General features: G+C 45.6%; 1 protein-coding gene across 1 annotated transcript; it reads right to left on the bottom strand.

Annotated features, from left to right (window-relative positions):
* Window positions 1–1,860: 1,860 nt before the first annotated feature.
* Window positions 1,861–18,055, bottom strand: PRR19 (proline rich 19). Its single transcript, XM_075840314.1, has 4 exons — window positions 17,826–18,055; window positions 10,986–11,871; window positions 3,488–3,672; window positions 1,861–3,013 (listed from the first exon to the last, which is right to left on the bottom strand). The coding sequence occupies exons 2-4, from the start codon at window positions 11,866–11,868 to the stop codon at window positions 1,949–1,951; spliced, it is 2,133 nt and encodes a 710-aa protein (XP_075696429.1). The 5' UTR covers window positions 11,869–11,871; window positions 17,826–18,055; the 3' UTR covers window positions 1,861–1,948.
* Window positions 18,056–18,087: the final 32 nt, after the last annotated feature.

Below are 18,087 nucleotides of genomic sequence, written 5' to 3'. Positions count from 1 at the left end.
ACTCATTTTATGTTTATATTCCATTACTGCTCTGGGGCAATGTATGGCGGTATTATTTGGGCACTGGATGCCAATATTATATATACCCTGACTCAATTAATATGAGGAAGAACATGGAAAAAATGTGCTATTATTTCAGATATCAGATAAATTAACCCTAGGGAAACATAAAAAAAATGAAATAAAAGGAAATGAGGAGCAACCATAGAGCACTGAGAAAGACCTGTCTTCCTATTCTGCAACCTTCACTTCCACTTGCTGCTTAAAGGAATTAAATTCCTGCACATCCGATCAATATTCGAAGCGCCGCACAAATATGCATTTTCCATTTCCTAGGAATAAAGGCCATCAACAATACAGTAAGCCGTGCGGCAACCATGGGCACTCCATGATGGATGACGAAGCCCCTGACTTTACATTTGCAAAATCAATCTCTAATTTTCAAGAGATAAATAGACTCTGTACGCACTTCACCTGCCAGAGCTCCGCGTCCCGTCACAGTTAATAAATGCGAGCGCGGCGAGAAGCTAATTATTACACGGGGTTCTCTAGAATAATTATTATTCTTGTTAGGGGCCACATCTACTAAGCCGGCGAGCTCAGTACCAAGTCCCGTATGTGCCCACCTATCAGACAGGGGCAGCACATGTCCTTTTCTACTGCGGCCATTGTGCTCCTGACCTGTAACATATGCAATGGAATCATTGTCAGAGCAAGGCTGAAACTACAACCCCCAGCATAGCTAAGGACAAGACTGGTGCTGTTTCTTGAAGAAAAAAAATTGCACCCCATTATTTTTTTTTGCACCCCCTTGTAAAAGGGCCTTAAGTTTTATGAAAAGGGAATAAGAAGGCTAAACAGACCTTTTGTCCTGGTTGGAATTACCAAGGGGAGCCCCCTTTCCTCTCTGCATGTCCCTAAATCAGAGGCACCCCTATGAATAGTATGGGCCTACAGAATTCTATAAGAATCTTATGTGGATGGTAAAGATCCATGATAAGACCATAAGTATAGCTATATTCACAGAGTAGTGCCAAAGGAGAAATAAACGGAGAAATAAACAGTTGAAAGTTGCAGATACAACACCAGGCATGCGGTAGTATGTGGCTCAAGAAAAAGGAACTCCTAGTCTAGCCGCAGCAGTAAAACATTGCAGCTGAGTGAACGAGGTCTTAGTTTTCAAAACCAGAGGAATACGATGTTGTCCTGGTTAGATATGAACTCATGGCCCTAGTATTACAACAACATTACCGGCACCTACAATTGTAACAAAGTTAAAGAGGTTTTCCCGGGCAGGCGGCGGTTTAGGTCATCAGTAGATGATCGGCGGGGTTCCGACACCCGGACACTGCACCGATCAGCTCTCTCTGGGCACCGGATGTTATGAAGTGGTCGGTGCCTGAAGCAGATGGCTCCAGTCACAGTATATCGGACGCGTTGGTTTACTGTAGCTCTGCCCCTGTAGCCTGCATGCTGGGAGTTTTGTGACAGCTGGAGAACCACAGGTTAGAGAGCACTGATCTACTGTTCAACATTTATTGATTATGCAATTAGGACATTTCCGGAACGGGCCACAAAGTCTGTCCCTGTAAACGGAAGAACTCCAAGCAACTCAACTTTATAAGCACTGGTAGACTGTTATCTTGATTTTCTGGGGTGTACACCCCGCCCCCCTCCAACTATCTTGGTGCATAAAAAGCTGGTCGAAAGTAAACCAACGTGAAATACAAGTGGCACCGGAGTGATTCTATAAGAAAATGGGTGTAAACCACCAACAGCCAGTCCAGTAAATCAGATGAAGCGCTAATACAGCCTGCTTATAATAATTCCGACTGTTTCTCCAGACCATTTACAACCTGAAACATGGAAATATGAAATGTTTATTACAGTTGTACAAAGATGAAATGATGAGACAATATAATCACAGTGTCCACAGTGCTCGGTACTGTTAGTATAGCTTCATTCTTGGGTACACCCAGGCATCAGGACTTGACCTGTTTATCAATCCCTTCCTTAAAGACCTCCCATGTGGGAAAGGGGTCTCCTGCTGTACAGATGGTGGGGACAACGCTAGATAGATCTTCCTTTGCGGATTGTAGTGCTCTACATGGGACCTATCATGCGGCCAGTCCTTACCGTGGATCCATTCTATGTCACCGTCATTCTCCAAGTGAGTTCTGTGATCGGGTTTTTCTCTTAGATGAGATGGTGGATTCCACATGTTAAGACTGGACTCATGAAAATGCCTTCGATTTGGCATCATATTGGTTTCGAATGTCCCACCATGTGGTCTCAAGTCTCCATCTTCCCAAGAGGACTTGTATCCTTCGGTTTCTCTCAATTCCCGGACTGTTTCCAATTGGAAGACATCTTGGGAGTCATGAGTACAAGTGTCCGGCATCTGCGGGAAAACAGGGTGATAACTTCCAAAATTGCTCGCGGAATATGTCCTATGTGGGCTTTGTTCCCTGTAAGACAACCTGATCTTGGAAGGAGAAATATCAAAGGTCTTGGTAGTGGGTGACCTCTGGTCTCTGTTTCTCCAGAAGACATCAGATGTTTTATTGTCATCATCTAAAAAACTCTCCTTCATTCTCACTCTCGGCAGATTTTGCCTCTCCGAGGAGATGTCTTCTAAGGGTGTTCTTAGACTTTCACGCTCTTGGTTAATAACCTGCGGTGCGAGGATATGTCTGATATTGCGTGGTGGATTATTACGCGCATATGAAGAATCTTTTGGCAAGTCATTTGCCAATCTCCATCTAACTTGAGGACTAGAGAAATTCAATGGTGAACTGGTCACCTTCCCCACTTTCCGCACCCTACAGAAACTTGATGCTTTCCAGTCTTGCCTGCTCAGATTAGGATCAAGACTTGAAGAATGAATATTCAGCATATTGGGAGGGCGATGAGATGACATTTGCTGGTACTGGTGTGAGGGGTTACAATCAGATCCATAATGGATGGGCTGGGGAAGAATGTCCTTGAGTTTCAGGTGTTCTTCTTGGCTCACCTATACATGAAAAATGACAAAGGTCAGGAATTTACCGTGTGACAAATAATAGAAGCACAACACAAGAAGCTCGATATGACTCACAACCGTTCTCATGAGATCCACTATCCTGTCTATCCTCCGGGGCAAGAGACTTGCACATGAATATCTGAAATGCTTGACATTTATGGGGTCTTTAAATCAATGGTCAGCAACCTGTGGCCCTCCAGATGTTGGAAACTACAACTCCCAGCATAGCTAATGACAAGAGTAGTGCTGTTTCTTGAAGAAAAAAAAATGGCACCCCTTTTTTTCTAATACAACCCCTTAAATTGTTTAGTTCCCCCATCTCATCTCTACATTCCTTTACCTTCGCCTTGATCCCGTTTTGCTAGCTTCCTTTTTTTAGGCAAGTTTATGGACACAATATATAGTATACAGTGGAAGAGACAGAAGAATGACCCTTTTAGTTGGGTTCATGGTTATCAGACTCACCATCTTTATGAGTGTGTGGGCCGGACTGTCCCTGGGTAATGGTAGAAACCGGATCGGGGCTTTCTGTATCGGGGCATTCTGTATCGGGTGCCTTGCCCTGTGGGTTCTTGGGACCGTTTTACTGATATCCACTCCCCCTTTACCGACACATTCCCATCCTTGATCTTTATACATGTGAACATTACCTACAAAACAACAAGAAAAGTATATTTCTGATCAATGGCTCCTTTTCGTGTGGAGAGACGTAACTTGGAGCTCCTGGATCCCCAATGCAGAATTTGTAATAGGGCCATTTATAATGCTGGTGTCTTCTTATGTGGTAATTCATTACTGTGTGTGCTATGTGCATGATTATCACCCAGCTTTACCCTAGTTCTGAATGGCAAATCTACCATCAATGCAGCGCTACCTCTCTAATATCGCTGCATAACCAGACAGATTTGCTGTAATGGCCTCCATATTGTTTCTCACCCAGCTTTTCCTAGAAACAGATATAACTAAGAAACAGCTGAATTCAATCCATTTACAACTTAATTGGAGGATAGGTGATAAATATCTGATCGGTGGGGTTCCGACCGCTGGGACCTCCACCGATCACGAGAATGGGCATACCTTGCCGTTCCTGGGAGCCCCATAGGAATGGAGCAGTACTGCGAAAGCTCGGCCAACTCTCTATTCATCTCTATGGAGCTGCCGAAGATAGCGGAGCGGCAGCCTCATATAAATGAATGGAGCGGTGGTCGAACATGCGCACTACTGCTCCATTCCTCTGGCAAGTTAAGCTCGTTCTCATGATCGGTGTGGATACTATCGGTCGGTCCCCCACCGATCAAATATTTTTCACCTAACCTGAGAATAGGTCATATACTGTATAATGATTATGGGAAAACCCCTTTGATGATTTAGATATATTTAGTGGTGACTTTTTTTTTGTTCTTTTAGGGGGAAATGCTTCTTATGTCATAATATGTGCTTTAAGTTGTAAGATAAAAAAAATAAAAATTGTGCAGAACGGTGAATCTCAGAAATGCTACAGAGACAAATCTTTTTAGTTGGACTGGTAGAGAGTCAAAGGGATTGTCTGGGATTTTATTTCCACCAACGGCCCGACTCTACAGGCTGTGTTTGGTATCGCACTTCAGTCTCATTCACTTGAATACTGTAATACCAGACAAAAATCCCATGGACAGGAGTGGCGCTGTTGGGGAAAAAAAAGCAATGTTTTTTTTTTTTGTGCTAATCCTGAACAACCCCTTTAAGACCCCTTAGCGGCAGAGCCCTGGCTGCATGTAATGTCCCATTTCCATGTTCTGTAAGGGATGTTTTATTATGGATATTCCAGGTTTTGTTCTCTTTCAGAGCGATGATGAAATTCGGAGACTGAAAGCTATGTATTTGTGAAGTGATTTGTGTGAAGTCTCAGGCGCTGGGCCTGTCAGGCTGCCAAATCCATCACTCTCAGAAAACTTTTTCCGAATGAATCCTTTAAGCGGCAGGAATTGGAAGCCGTGCAGCAGGGTGACCTAAATTCTACAAGGCGCGGGATTAGACAGAGCATTGTCCATACTCCTGCTGTATGCTCAGCATGTGCAAACATTAATATTAAGTCATCGCTGAAGGCATAGTCTTATTCAAATCAACAGATATAATTGGTGAAAAAAAACCAACTATAAACCGCGTACATAGACCCACATCAGCTAGGATATACTACCAGTTTTTTATTGCTCCAATGCATCTAAAAGGAAAACAAAATAAGTAATTTTGCAAATAGTCTGGATTAAAAATACTCCTGGTGTCTGTCTACAGCTCCTATGCAGACTAATGTGTCTCCATGGTTACAGACTACAAACAAATCAATGTAGTCTGATCCTGCAGTCATGTGTTACTGCCTCTTCTTCCTAACCTACAGACAGTAAAAGGGTAAAAGCAGATGACTGTGGGATCAGACTACAGAGGCTTTGAGTGTAGTGTGTAACCTTAGAGAGATACTGTCTCTCTGCATAGGAGCTGCAGACACGAAACGGAACGAACTTTGATATCAACACGATTTGCAAACTTACTTCATTTTTGTATTTCGGATGCATTGGAGAATAAAAAAAAAAAGGGATTACAAAAGTTGGCATACCCTTTCATGCTTTGGCTTTTTCAGCATTGCTTGCCAACCTCTTAACTGGCAGCACCAGCCGAGGGAAGGAATTCCTATACTGTTTGCACTCATGTATGGGCACGTCAATATTTGAGGACACCTTAGTTCTGGGAAAGACAACAAAGAACGTGGCTTCTCGCCACCTTGTATTTGAGGTGAGGGCACTTAGTGGGCACAATTAGCACCTATTACTTAATGGCGCACACAAGAGTTCTGTTGTTTCTAGCTTTTCATGACAGATTCACTTTAAATCTGTTGTGTAGAAAGTTGTGCATTAATATACAGTATATCCTTACACTATATGGGTAAATCCTGGCTCTAATGACCACAATGAATATTTTTCAGGCCGGAGCAGTCAAAAAATCAGGCGAAATCCAAACACCTTGAAGTAAAACAAATGTATATAACGTTTTTCACCGCTCAAACAGCACCGGGAAACACAGTCCAACCTGTAGTCTTAGGGTATGTTCACACGGCCTATTTTCGGCCGTACACGCCCGAAAAATGGGAAGCAGCTTCGTATTTTCAGACGTTTTGGAGTTTGTGTGTGAACACACCCTAATAGACGTTTCTGCTCAGTCCACAAGCAATAGACAATCTACAATCCAGAGAAGGTGTGTGCAGTTGTTCTGGTCCTTGTAGTACCACGAAGCTCTGCACCATATCCTGATGTTCAAGCTCCAGGCGGGATAAATATTATAGAGAATAGGAGAAATAGTGCAACACCCTCTGTATTCCATACTTACAGAAAATAGAAGAATAAAAGCATCGGTGATTCAAATAAAATCAGCAGCAGCACGTCAAACAAACTCACCCGACCCTGGGTTTGGCCCTTCCGGCTTCCTCTAGGGCATGACTCATGACTACAGGTTGGACTGTGTTTCTCGGTGCTGCTTGAGCAGTGAAAAACTTTATATAATTTTGTTTTAATATATATCCTTATAACTCCAGAAGCGAAGACTTCCTCAAAGGCTATAAACCTCTAGGCTCTACTGTATATTACATGTAAAGATTCATTGCAAGTAGCGCCACCTAGTGAGCAATGAGAGCACATCTTAACTAACAGTTTTTATCGGGGTGGCCCCCTAAAAAGTCATATATTTAGAGGATCTCTATAATGTGATGCCCTCAAAAGCTTGTTTAAAAAGACATACCGTCTATGAGCCAATAGAATGGATTGAAAATGGCAGATTCTAAAAAGTGCGTTGAGTTAATTGGCCGGGTATGATGATTATAAGATCCTTTGAAATAAAATGATAATGTGGATTATATCAGTGTGGCATTGCAGTGCCCTTGTTCCAGCTACCTGCCAGCATTTCACTATGCAATGGTTACAGCTGCCCCAATTATAGAACATTTTAGGTAAATTGCCTGAGAAAATTGCTCAGAAATAGCTCCTCGTTCCATCATCTCGCTGCTGGTCTCCACATATATATTGTTAAGTAGCTGCGCATTTAAAGTGACCTCCTTTTCATCCCGCACATGATACCCAGCTGGCAGCTTGTAGGGCAAAATGAGGGGAAATGTAGAGGGACAGATCAGAAGAGATGTTAGAATTACAGGTCCTGATTGCTGCCTCTGGTGCACAGTTTTATTAAAGGGGTTGTTTTAATAGGTCATCAGTATATGATCGGTAGGGGCCTGACACCTTGACCCCGCACCGATCAGCTGCTCTGACACCTTGACTCAATACCGATCAGCTGCTTTGGCACCTTGACTCCGCACCGATCAGCTGCTCTGGCACCTTGACTCCGCACCGATCAGCTGCTCTGGCACCTTGACTCCGCACCGATCAGCTGCTCTGACACCTTGACTCAATACCGATCAGCTGCTTTGGCACCTTGACTCCGCACCGATCAGCTGCTCTGGCACCTTGACTCCGCACCGATCAGCTGCTCTGACACCTTGACCCCGCACCGATCAGCTGCTCTGACACCTTGACCCCGCACCGATCAGCTGCTCTGACACCTTGACCCCGCACCGATCAGCTGCTCTGACACCTTGACCCCGCACCGATCAGCTGCTCTGACACCTTGACCCCGCACCGATCAGCTGCTCTGACACCTTGACCCCGCACCGATCAGCTGCTCTGACACCTTGACCCCGCACCGATCAGCTGCTCTGACACCTTGACCCCGCACCGATCAGCTGCTCTGACACCTTGACTCCGCACCGATCAGCTGCTCTGACAGCTGGACTCCGCACCGATCAGCTGCTCTGACACCTTGACTCCGCACCGATCAGCTGCTCTGACACCTTGACTCCGCACCGATCAGCTGCTCTGACACCTTGACTCCGCACCGATCAGCTGCTCTGGCACCTTGACTCCGCACCGATCAGCTGCTCTGACAGCTTGACTCCGTACCGATCAGCTGCTCTGACACCTTGACTCCGCACCGATCAGCTGCTCTGACACCTTGACCCCGCACCGATCAGCTGCTCTGACACCCTGACTCCGCACCGATTGCTTCCGGCTCCGAACTCTGCATAACATCCGGCGCCCGGAGGCAGCTGATCGGTGCGGTGTTCGGGTGTCGGACTCCCATCGATCATATACCGATGTCCTATCCTGTGGATAGGTCATCAGTTGTCCGTGCCTGGACAACCCCTTTAATGTATAAGACCCAACTAAAATTTACCGTATGCAGGACTTCAAAGAACTGGAAGACTCCCACAATCATCTAACCCCTTCCCGACATCTGTTGGGGGGGGGGGGGGGTGATGGAGCATCGAGTGGGCTCCGCCCCCTCTGAAGTTTCATTGCACCCCCTGACCCGCGATCACAGGGAGCCCTGTCAAAGTCTTGATACACTGCCATACAGTAGTATGGCAGTGTATCGTGCAATCGATACAATGATCACTGGTTTAAAATCCTCTAGGGGGGACTAATAAAAAAGGTTAAATACAGTTAAATAAAGTTTTTTTTAATATATAACAAAATATTTAAAGTTAAAAAAAAAACTACTTTTCCCATTTCCCCCCAAAAGCAATGTAAAAAAAACCCTGAAAATTATCAGAACTGGTATCGCCACATAAAACATCAGAATGGCTCTTTTTTGGTCACCAATTTGGTTACCAGTAGAAACTACATCTCGCCCCGCAAAAAATAAGCCCTCACACCGCTCAAAAAGTGGCGACAAACTGGCTTAATTTCCTTTCCGACTATACGAGTAGTGTTTCTCCAGAATGTCCTGTTATTGGTGTCTTCAGGCTTTCAATGATTACCTCCATCCAGCTTTTTGTTCTCTTCTTCTCCCTTTAAAGAGGCTCTGTCACCAGATTATAAGTGCCCTATCTTCTACATAATGTGATCGGCGCTGTAATGTAGATAATAGTGGTTTTTATTTTGAAAAACTATCATTTTTGAGCAAGTTATGAGCAATTTTAGATTTATGCTAATTAGTTTCTTCATGGACAACTGGGCGTGTTTTTAACTTTTGACCAAGTGGTTGTTGTACAGAGGAGTGTATGACGCTGACCAATCAGTGACCAATCAGCGTCATACACTTCTCTCCATTCATGTCCATTTGTACTCTCGCAAGATCACGCTATGCTCTCACATACACCCACATTAACTTTATTGAAGAGTCTTGAGAGTGAATAGACATTACCTCCAGCCAGGACGCGATGTCTATTCACACTCCCGACACTTCGGTGAAGTTTGTGTGGGACTTAATCACAGAACAGCGTGGTCTCGCGAGATCACGCTGTGCTGTGTGAGTAAGTCCCACACAAACTTTACTGAAGTTTCGGGAGTGGGAATAGACATCACATCCTCGCTGGGTGTGATGTCTATTCACTCTCAAGACACTTCAGTAAAGTTAATGTGGATGTATGTGACAGCACAGCGTGATCTTGCGAGAGTACAAATGGACATGAATGGAGAGAAGTGTATGACGCTGATTGGTCACCGATTGGTCAGCGTCATACACTACTCTGTACAACAACCACTTGGTCAAAAGTTAAAAACACGCCCAGTTGTCCATTGAGAAACTCATTAGCATAAATCTAAAATTGCTCATAACTTGCTCAAAAATGATAGTTTTTCAAAATAAAAACCACTGTTGTGATCTACATTACAGCGCCGATCACATTATGTAGGAGATAGGCCACTTATAATCTGGTGACAGAGCCTCTTTAACTCTTCTAAGCATTGTTCTCTTTTCCACCAAGCCGCATCTTCTTGTAATAAGTCCAAATAGCATAAAGCCGAAGTCTGGTGAGTGATGCTTCAAGTGGACTATCAGCTACATTTTGTCTAGGATCTGCTCCATCTTCTCATCCAAGGTGTTTTCAAAAGTCTTCACCAACATGAATGTTCAAATGAGTTAAAAGTTATAGTTCACCATATTCAAGCTGCTTTCTAGAGCTTTTAGATGCCTAATGACATCACACGCTTTTAATAACATCACATGCTGCTTAAAGAGGCTCTGTCACCAGATTTTGCAACCCCTATCTCGTATTGCAGCAGATCGGCGCTGCAATGTAGATAAGAGTAATGTTTTTCTTTTTCAAAAACGAGCATTTTTGGCCAAGTTATGACCATTTTTATATTTATGCAAATGAGCCTTTCTTATGTACAACTGGGCGTGTATTGTGTGTGTTACATCTGGGCGTTTTTACTTGTTTTACTAGCTGAGCGTTGGGAATGGGAGTGTATGATGCTGACGAATCAGCATCATCCACTTCTCTTCGTTACCACCCAGTTTCTGGCAGTGCACAGACACACAGCGTGTCCTCGAGAGATCACACTGTGACGTCACTCACTTCCTCCCACAGGAACTTCATCGCGTCGGATGAGCGAGAACACGCTGTGTGTCTGTGCACTGCCAGAAACTGGGTGGTAACGAAGAGAAGTGGATGATGCTGATTCGTCAGCATCATACACTTCCATTCACAACGCCCAGCTAGTAAAAAACAAGTAAAAACGCCCAGATGTAACACACACAATACACACCCACTTGTACTTAACTTTAAACACGCCCAGTTGTACATAAGAAAGGCTCATTTGCATAAATATAAAAATGGTCATAACTTGGCCAAAAATGCTCGTTTTAAAAAAAAAAACTAAAAAACGTTACTGTAATCTACATTGCAGAGCCAATGGTTTGAAAATCTGGTGACAGAGCCCCTTTAATAACATCACACGCTACCTAATGACATCACACACTACCTAATGACATCACACGCTACCTAATGACATCACATGCTGCTTAATAACATCACACGCTACGTAATGACATCACACGCTACCTAATGACATCACACGCTACCTAATGACATCACACGCTACCTAATGACATCACAGACCACCTAATGACACGACTCTGTGGTGCTAGACATTGACCTTACCTTTCTGGTTGAAGTCAGACTTTCTCTGTACAGGCACGGCAGAAGTAGTAGAGTTCGTACCATGTAGTTGTCGCACTTTCTTGAGTAGAGCTTGCCGGGTCTCGCTCATCAGGTTGCGGCCAGGGAAAAGTGACTGTGTATTCAGCATGTTTATGATGCTGTCGGCTGTCTCCAAAATGGGTGTGTGTTCATTTCGACAAGGAGAGGTTGTGGTTCCACTACCTGTCATTATGATATTGGGATTATCATCACTCTGAGGGCAACACTGGCACTTCTCTATTTCCTGATCTCGTGGGTTGCATGGGGCAGGCTCAGATATAGAGGATGGTATTTCTGGTGGATAATGAACAGCTTGATTTTTCGATTCTGGTGTTGGAATGAGGCCTAGACTGAGGTTCCCCTGGATTTGCGGGGTCTTTGTGTTTGCCTCTACTGTGCTGCTGGCAGTGCCAGTCTTGGTTGGATCCACCTCCGCCACCTGGTTTACAAGTCTCCCAATGTCAATAGATTTGATCTCCCGATTGAAGATCCCTTGGTGCTGGGTCAGACGGTTTTCAGTTATGAACACTTGCCTAGAGTTACCCGTGTCTTTCATTCCGGATTGAAAAACGATCTTTCCGTCCATGTTGTGCCTTTGCAGCACTCCACGGGGAAATGTTTTCTTCTTGAAGATTTCAGTATGGGATTTAAATTTTGCATTGTTTCGGTCTCTCTTTGTTTTTCGCCTCTTGACTTTGCAAGCTGTGATAGTATTACAGTCGTGGATCTTCACCAGGCCGCCCTTGATAGAAAAGGTTCCGGAGTCTGGTGCAGCAGAACTAGTAACTGGGCCCTGGCCCGGGGGATACGTTGATTCATTACGACAGCGGTGGTCTTGAGACATCACCTGTGACATAGAAGTTGGAAACAAGTGTCAAAATTAAGACATGAGTCTATAAAACTTAGTGGACATCATACATTTCATATCTATTCATAAACGGAAAAATAACTCTGACTTGCATGCACGGGCACTCTATTATCAGTATATGATCGGTGGGGGTCTGACACCGGGACCCTGAGCCAATCAGCTGCTCCGGCTGCCTCCGGGTACTGGATGTTATGCAGCGGTCGGTGATGGATGCAGATGGCTCCGTACACTGTATAGCGGCTGAATACGTCATCAGTATGAAAAAACGCCACCTGCCTGGACAACCCCTTTAAAAAAGTTATCAGGGACTAAATCTTTGATGGACTATCCAAATCAATGTTTGATTGGGGGGGGGGGGGGGTCCGACCTCTGGGATCAACACAATGAAAAGCCACAGCTGAAGTACCAGGGTCCCTTTATGTTTATCAGTGGCGTAACTACCGCTGTAGTAGCCACAACGGGGACCCGTGGCATTAGTGCCCACCCCCCATGCCCGGCGGCGCCACTACAAGACCCGCTCTGCCCGGTCCCTAACATTTATGGGCCGTGCGGCACGGGTCCCCTCATGACTGGTGGCGTCAGCCACATTCACTTATATCTGCATCCCGCATCTGTATTCTGTGTGTGGCGCATTCTACAGGGGGTGGTATGGCATTATCTACTAAGGGGGGTCGGTGTGGCACTATATACAAGGGAGGGGGGCTGCGTGGCACTATATACAGGGGGAGCTGAATGGCGCTATCTACAGGGGGGCTGTATAGCACAATTGATGAGGGCTGTGTGTGGCACCTAGGGGAGGGGGGCAGTCAAAAGTTGGCTATGGGTACCGATAGCTGTCATTACAGCCTGGGGGCCTAATGAAGGGCCCCAGGCAGGGGCGGACATACCGCATGTGCAGCCGGTGCAGCTGCACAAGGGCCCCGCGTGGGAAGGGGGCCCGTTCCTCTGCTGGCCGACTCAGTTCTCAGCTGCGCGATGCTGAGGACTGAGACAGAGGCCCGTGGACCACTGGCGTAGCTATAGGGGTCGCAGCGGTCGCAATTGCGACCGGGCCCCGAAGCCAGGGGGGCCCACGGCCCCCCGCACCACATCAATAAAAAGTTACTATAGTAACTCGGGCCGCGGGCCCCTGTTACTATAGTAACATACTTTACTTACCTTCCTGGTTCCGGATCGCAGCGGAGGTCCTGACGTCAGGCGCTGTGCGCAGCACATGACGTCACAGCGCTATGCGCCGCGCACAGCATCGAGACGACAGAACTCCCGCCGCGGCCGAAGAGGAAGGTAAGATAGCCCTGACTGGCGGGGTCCGACTCCTGGGACCCGCCAATCAGCTGTTTTGAAGGGGCCGCAGCACTCGTACGAGAGCTGCTCCCCTTCATTCCTGTCACTTCATTCCGGTCACACTGTGAATCGGTTTCGGCGATTCACAGTGTGGGCGAGTAGTGAAATGAAGGGGAAGCAGCTCTCGTACGAGTGCTGCGGCCCCTTCAAAACAGCTGATTTGCGGGTCCCGGGCGACACATCAGCTATTGATGGCCTATCCTGAGGATAGGCCATCAATGTTTAGGGACTGCACAACCCCTAAGCCTACGATGTAGCAGGCTTAGGGGGCCCATGAGACAGGATCACAGATTGTGTGATGCTGTCTGCTGGGCCCTGTATCTAAGCCAATCACATGGTAGGCTTAGATACATGGCCCATGCGTGATCCTGTCTGCTGGGCCCTGTATCTAAGCCTACCACACTGTAGGTTTAGATACAGGGCCCCAGCACACAGTAATCTTATACTGTATAAGATTACTGTCTGCTGGACCCTGTATCTAAGCCTACCTTGTGGTAGGCTTAGATACAGGGTCCCACAGACAGTATCACACATGGGCCCTGTATCTAAGCCTTAGGGTATGTGCACACACACTAATTACGTCCGTAAGTGACGGACGTATTTCGGCCGCAAGTACCGGACCGAACACACTGCAGGGAGCCGGGCTCCTAGCGTCGTACTTATGTACGACGCTAGGAGTCCCTGCCTCGCTGTGGGACAACTGTCCTGTACTGTAATCATGTTTTCAGTACCGGACAGTTGTCCGGCAGCGAGGCAGGGACTCCTAGCGTCGTACATAACTATGATGCTAGGAGCCCGGCTCCCTGCAGTGTGTTCGGTCCGGTACTTGCGGCCGAAATACGTCCGTCAATTCCGGACGTAATTAGTGTGTGTGCACATACCCTAACACATGTGTTACTAATCATTTTTTGTGTGTTTTCTTACAGGTTCGGTCGTTGGACTACGGCGGATTCCAGGACTACTTCGATGACAGCTTTTTTTTTTATTAATAAAATGGTTAATGAGGGTTGTGTTTTTTTTTTTTATTTCAATAAAATATTTTTTCTATGTCTTTGTGGTTTTTTTTAAACTATATTACTACCGCCTTAGTAATGGCCGCCGGCTGATTGACAGCATCCATTGCTAAGGCAGGGCTTAGTGTTAGCCGGTGCAGAGGCTAACACTAACCCCCTTTATTACCCCGGTACCCACCGCCACCAGGGGTGCTGGGAAGAGCCGGGTACGATCCAGTACCTGACCATCTGTAGTGATGGTCGGCCACTGGGGTGGCTGTAGGCTGGTATTATCAGGAGGGGAAAGGCCAGATACAGTGGCCCTTCCTACCCTGGTGATGCTAGGCTGCTGCTGCTTTATTGTATCTGGCTGGTTATGAAAATGGGGGGGACGCCACGTCATTTAAAAAATAATTGGAAAGAACGATGTCGGGTCCCCCCCAATTTTCATAACCAGCCAGATACAACACAGCAGCAGCAGGCAGCATTACAAGGGTGGGAAGGGCCACTGTTTTTGGCCTTCCCCAGCCTAATACTACCAGCCTGCGGCCACCCCGGTGCCTGCCCGTCACTACAGCTGGTCGGGTACTGGTTTGTACCCGGCTCTTCCCAGTACCCCTGGTGGCGGTGGGTACCGGGGTAATAATGGGGGTTAGTGTAGACTCTGCACCGGCTAACATTAAGCCTCGCCTTAGTAATGGAGGTTGTCAATCAGCCAGCGGCCATTACTAAGGCGGTGATAATAAAGTTTAAAAAGATACAAGCACATAGAAATTTTTTTTATTGAAATAAAAACACAACCCTCATTAACCATTTTATTGAGAATAAAAAAAACGCCGTCATTGAAGTCCTCGTATCCGAAGTCCAACAACCGAACCTGTAAAAAAAACACAAACACACAAAAATAATCAGTAACACATAAAGAAGCAAAATTATTATTCTTACCTTTCCTGGGTCCAGCGCTGGAGCCGCAATGTCAGCGAGCTGGGCCCTGTATCTAATCCTATCATGTGTGATACAGTCTGCTGAGCTGTGTATCTAATCCAATCATGTATGATACTGTGCTGGGCCCTATATCTAATCCGATCATGTGTGATACTGTCTGCTGAGCCACTGTATCTAATCCTATCATGTGTGATACTGTCTGCTGAGCCACTGTATCTAATCCTATAATGTGTGGTACTGTCTGCTGAGCCACTGTATCTAATCCTATCATGTGTGATACTGTCTGCTGAGCCACTGTATCTAATCCTATCATGTGTGGTACTGTCTGCTGAGCCACTGTATCTAATCCTATCATGTGTGGTACTGTCTGCTGAGCCACTGTATCTAATCCTATCATGTGTGATACTGTCTGCTGGGCCACTGTATCTAATCCTATCATGTGTGATACTGTCTGCTGAGCTGTGTATCTAATCCTATCATGTGTGATACTGCCTTCTGAGCCACTGTATCTAATCCTATCATGTGTGATACTGTCTGCTCAGCCACTGTATCTAATCCTATCCATAGTTTATAGGGTCGTAGTGCTATAGATATGCTATGCTGTCTCCTATACACACACTTTTTTTTGGGGCGGACACATATGTATTGGGGCTATTTCCCGGACATTTTAAGCCCTGAGGGTATGTTCACACGGCAGCGTCTGTTACGGCTGAAATTACTGTGCTGTTTTCAGGAGAAAACAGCACCGTAATTTCAGCCGTAATGGCATGTGCAGGCGTCTTTTGCTGCGTCCACTACGGAAGTAATTGAAGCTGGTTTTCCATGGAGTCCATGGAAAACGGCTCCATTTACATCTGAAGAAGTGACAGGCAGTTTTTTACGCGCCGCCTTTCGACAGCGGCGCGTAAAAAAAAATGACCATCGGCACAGAACATCGTAAGACCCATTCAAATGAATGGGCAGATGTTTTCCGACGCTTTTGAGCCGCATTTTCGGATGTAATTCAATGCTAAAACGCCCAAATTACGTCCGTAAATAGTGTGTGTGTGAACCCAGCCTTAGTGACGCCCCGGCTGCTAGTGCTGCATTGTTGGGTCACTTAGGAGACCCAGCGATGCAGCTGAAAGCGGACCGTCGGCCATGAGAAGTTTGCGGGGTGGGGGGGGGGGGGGGCCCTGGCACATTATCTGCACAGGGGCCTTTTGCAGTCTGTGTCCGCCACTGGCCCCAGGTCTGCCATCGTTCAGCTGCTATTAAGCCCGATCCAATAAAAATAACAATACACTGCAACACATATCACTTGTTCAAGTCACCTAGGGGGGGGGGGGGGAACTAAAAACAAAAATTAAATATAAAACGTTAAATAAAGTTTTTAGCAATGTACAAAAACAATAAGAAAAAAAACCTTTTCCCACGTAACGTAAAAAATAAAAAGATAATTAGTATCGCCGCATCCGTAAAAGTCTGATCTATTCTAATAGAACGTTAATTCACCCGCAGGGTAAACCCGTAAAAAAAAAAAAAAAAAGCCAGAATTACGTTTTCTTGGTCATCTTAGCGTCCAAAAATAATGGAATAAAAAGTGATCAAAAAGTTGTATGTACCACAAAAATGTAACCAATATAAAGGACATCTCACCCCGCAAACAACAAGCCCTCGCACCGCTCCATGGGCGGAATAATGAAAAAGTTCTGGCTCTCAGACGGTTTTTTTTTTAAATATTTTTTTCTTTGTAAAAGTAGTAAAATATAAACTATATAGATTTGGTATCATATTGACCCGCAGAATAAAGTTCACCTGTCATTTTTACCGCCCGATTGCCGTAAAAACAAAACCCAAAAAACAATGGCGGAATTACGCTTTTCTCCCATTCCACCCCACAAAGATTTTTTTCCAGTTTCCCAGTACATTATACGGTACAATAAACGGTGCTGTGAAAAACGACAACTTCTCCCGCAATAAACGAGCCTTCATACGGCTACAGCGACGGAAAATTAAAAAAGTTACGGCTTTTGGAAGGCGAGGAGGAAAACCGAAAATTAAAAATGGCAGCAGCGGTAAGAGGTTAGGATTGGTGAAGGTCATTGGGCAAAAAAAAATAATGGGGTCCCCGATCCAACCTCTAGGAACCGGATGGGGGCCAAACAGCCATAAAGGGACCCCCATTTCCCCAAGAAGTGGGGGTCGTGGAGGTGAGCAGCGTAGACACCACCTATATATGGCGACTGACGGGCGTAACGAGAAAATGATATGTATGGTGGATTAGAAGAACTGCGCAGGGAGGGAGGGTGATGACGGTGCCCTAGAGGTGGTTAAGGCCCTGGGGCAAGTGCCCCTCGTGCCCTCCCTCGAATGCAGCGCTGTATTGGATCTATATACAGTATACAGGGACTGGCAGTATTACGTGACGGTTTAATCAACAATATTTATGTCATAACCGCATGTACTGCCCACATACAGCGCCGCCATCTTTGACATGGAGGTGGTGCATAAAATAGCTCCGCAAAACCATGAAAAAAAATTAAAATGTAGCTTTAAAATGCAATAATATTTGGTGAATGAGATGTTACAGACATAACTTTATGTAAAACCAATTATTATTATCATCACTGAGGTTCTACATTGTCATTATTATTTTATACAGAATTATACCTATGTTATATATCTAGCGTGATAACGGTCTCCAGTGCAAATATGGCGGCCGCCGTGCCGGAACGGAAGCGTGACAACCGGCTCCATCACTACGCCACAACTGAAACTGTCTATCCCTTCCCCCCCCTGCTAGTACCACTTGGTATCGTCAAGCTCGCACCGTTAACTAGCGAGAATGGCTCATAGTTTTTTCACATAGGGGGGAAAATTATTACACCTTTTAAAATAATCATGGTTTAATCCGAATCTTTGTATTTAACGA

Source organism: Rhinoderma darwinii, chromosome 10, assembly GCF_050947455.1.
Source record: "Rhinoderma darwinii isolate aRhiDar2 chromosome 10, aRhiDar2.hap1, whole genome shotgun sequence".
Lineage (NCBI taxonomy): Eukaryota > Metazoa > Chordata > Amphibia > Anura > Rhinodermatidae > Rhinoderma > Rhinoderma darwinii.
Note: the sequence above shows the minus strand (reverse complement) of the source record. Positions and strands in the feature narration are given on the sequence as shown.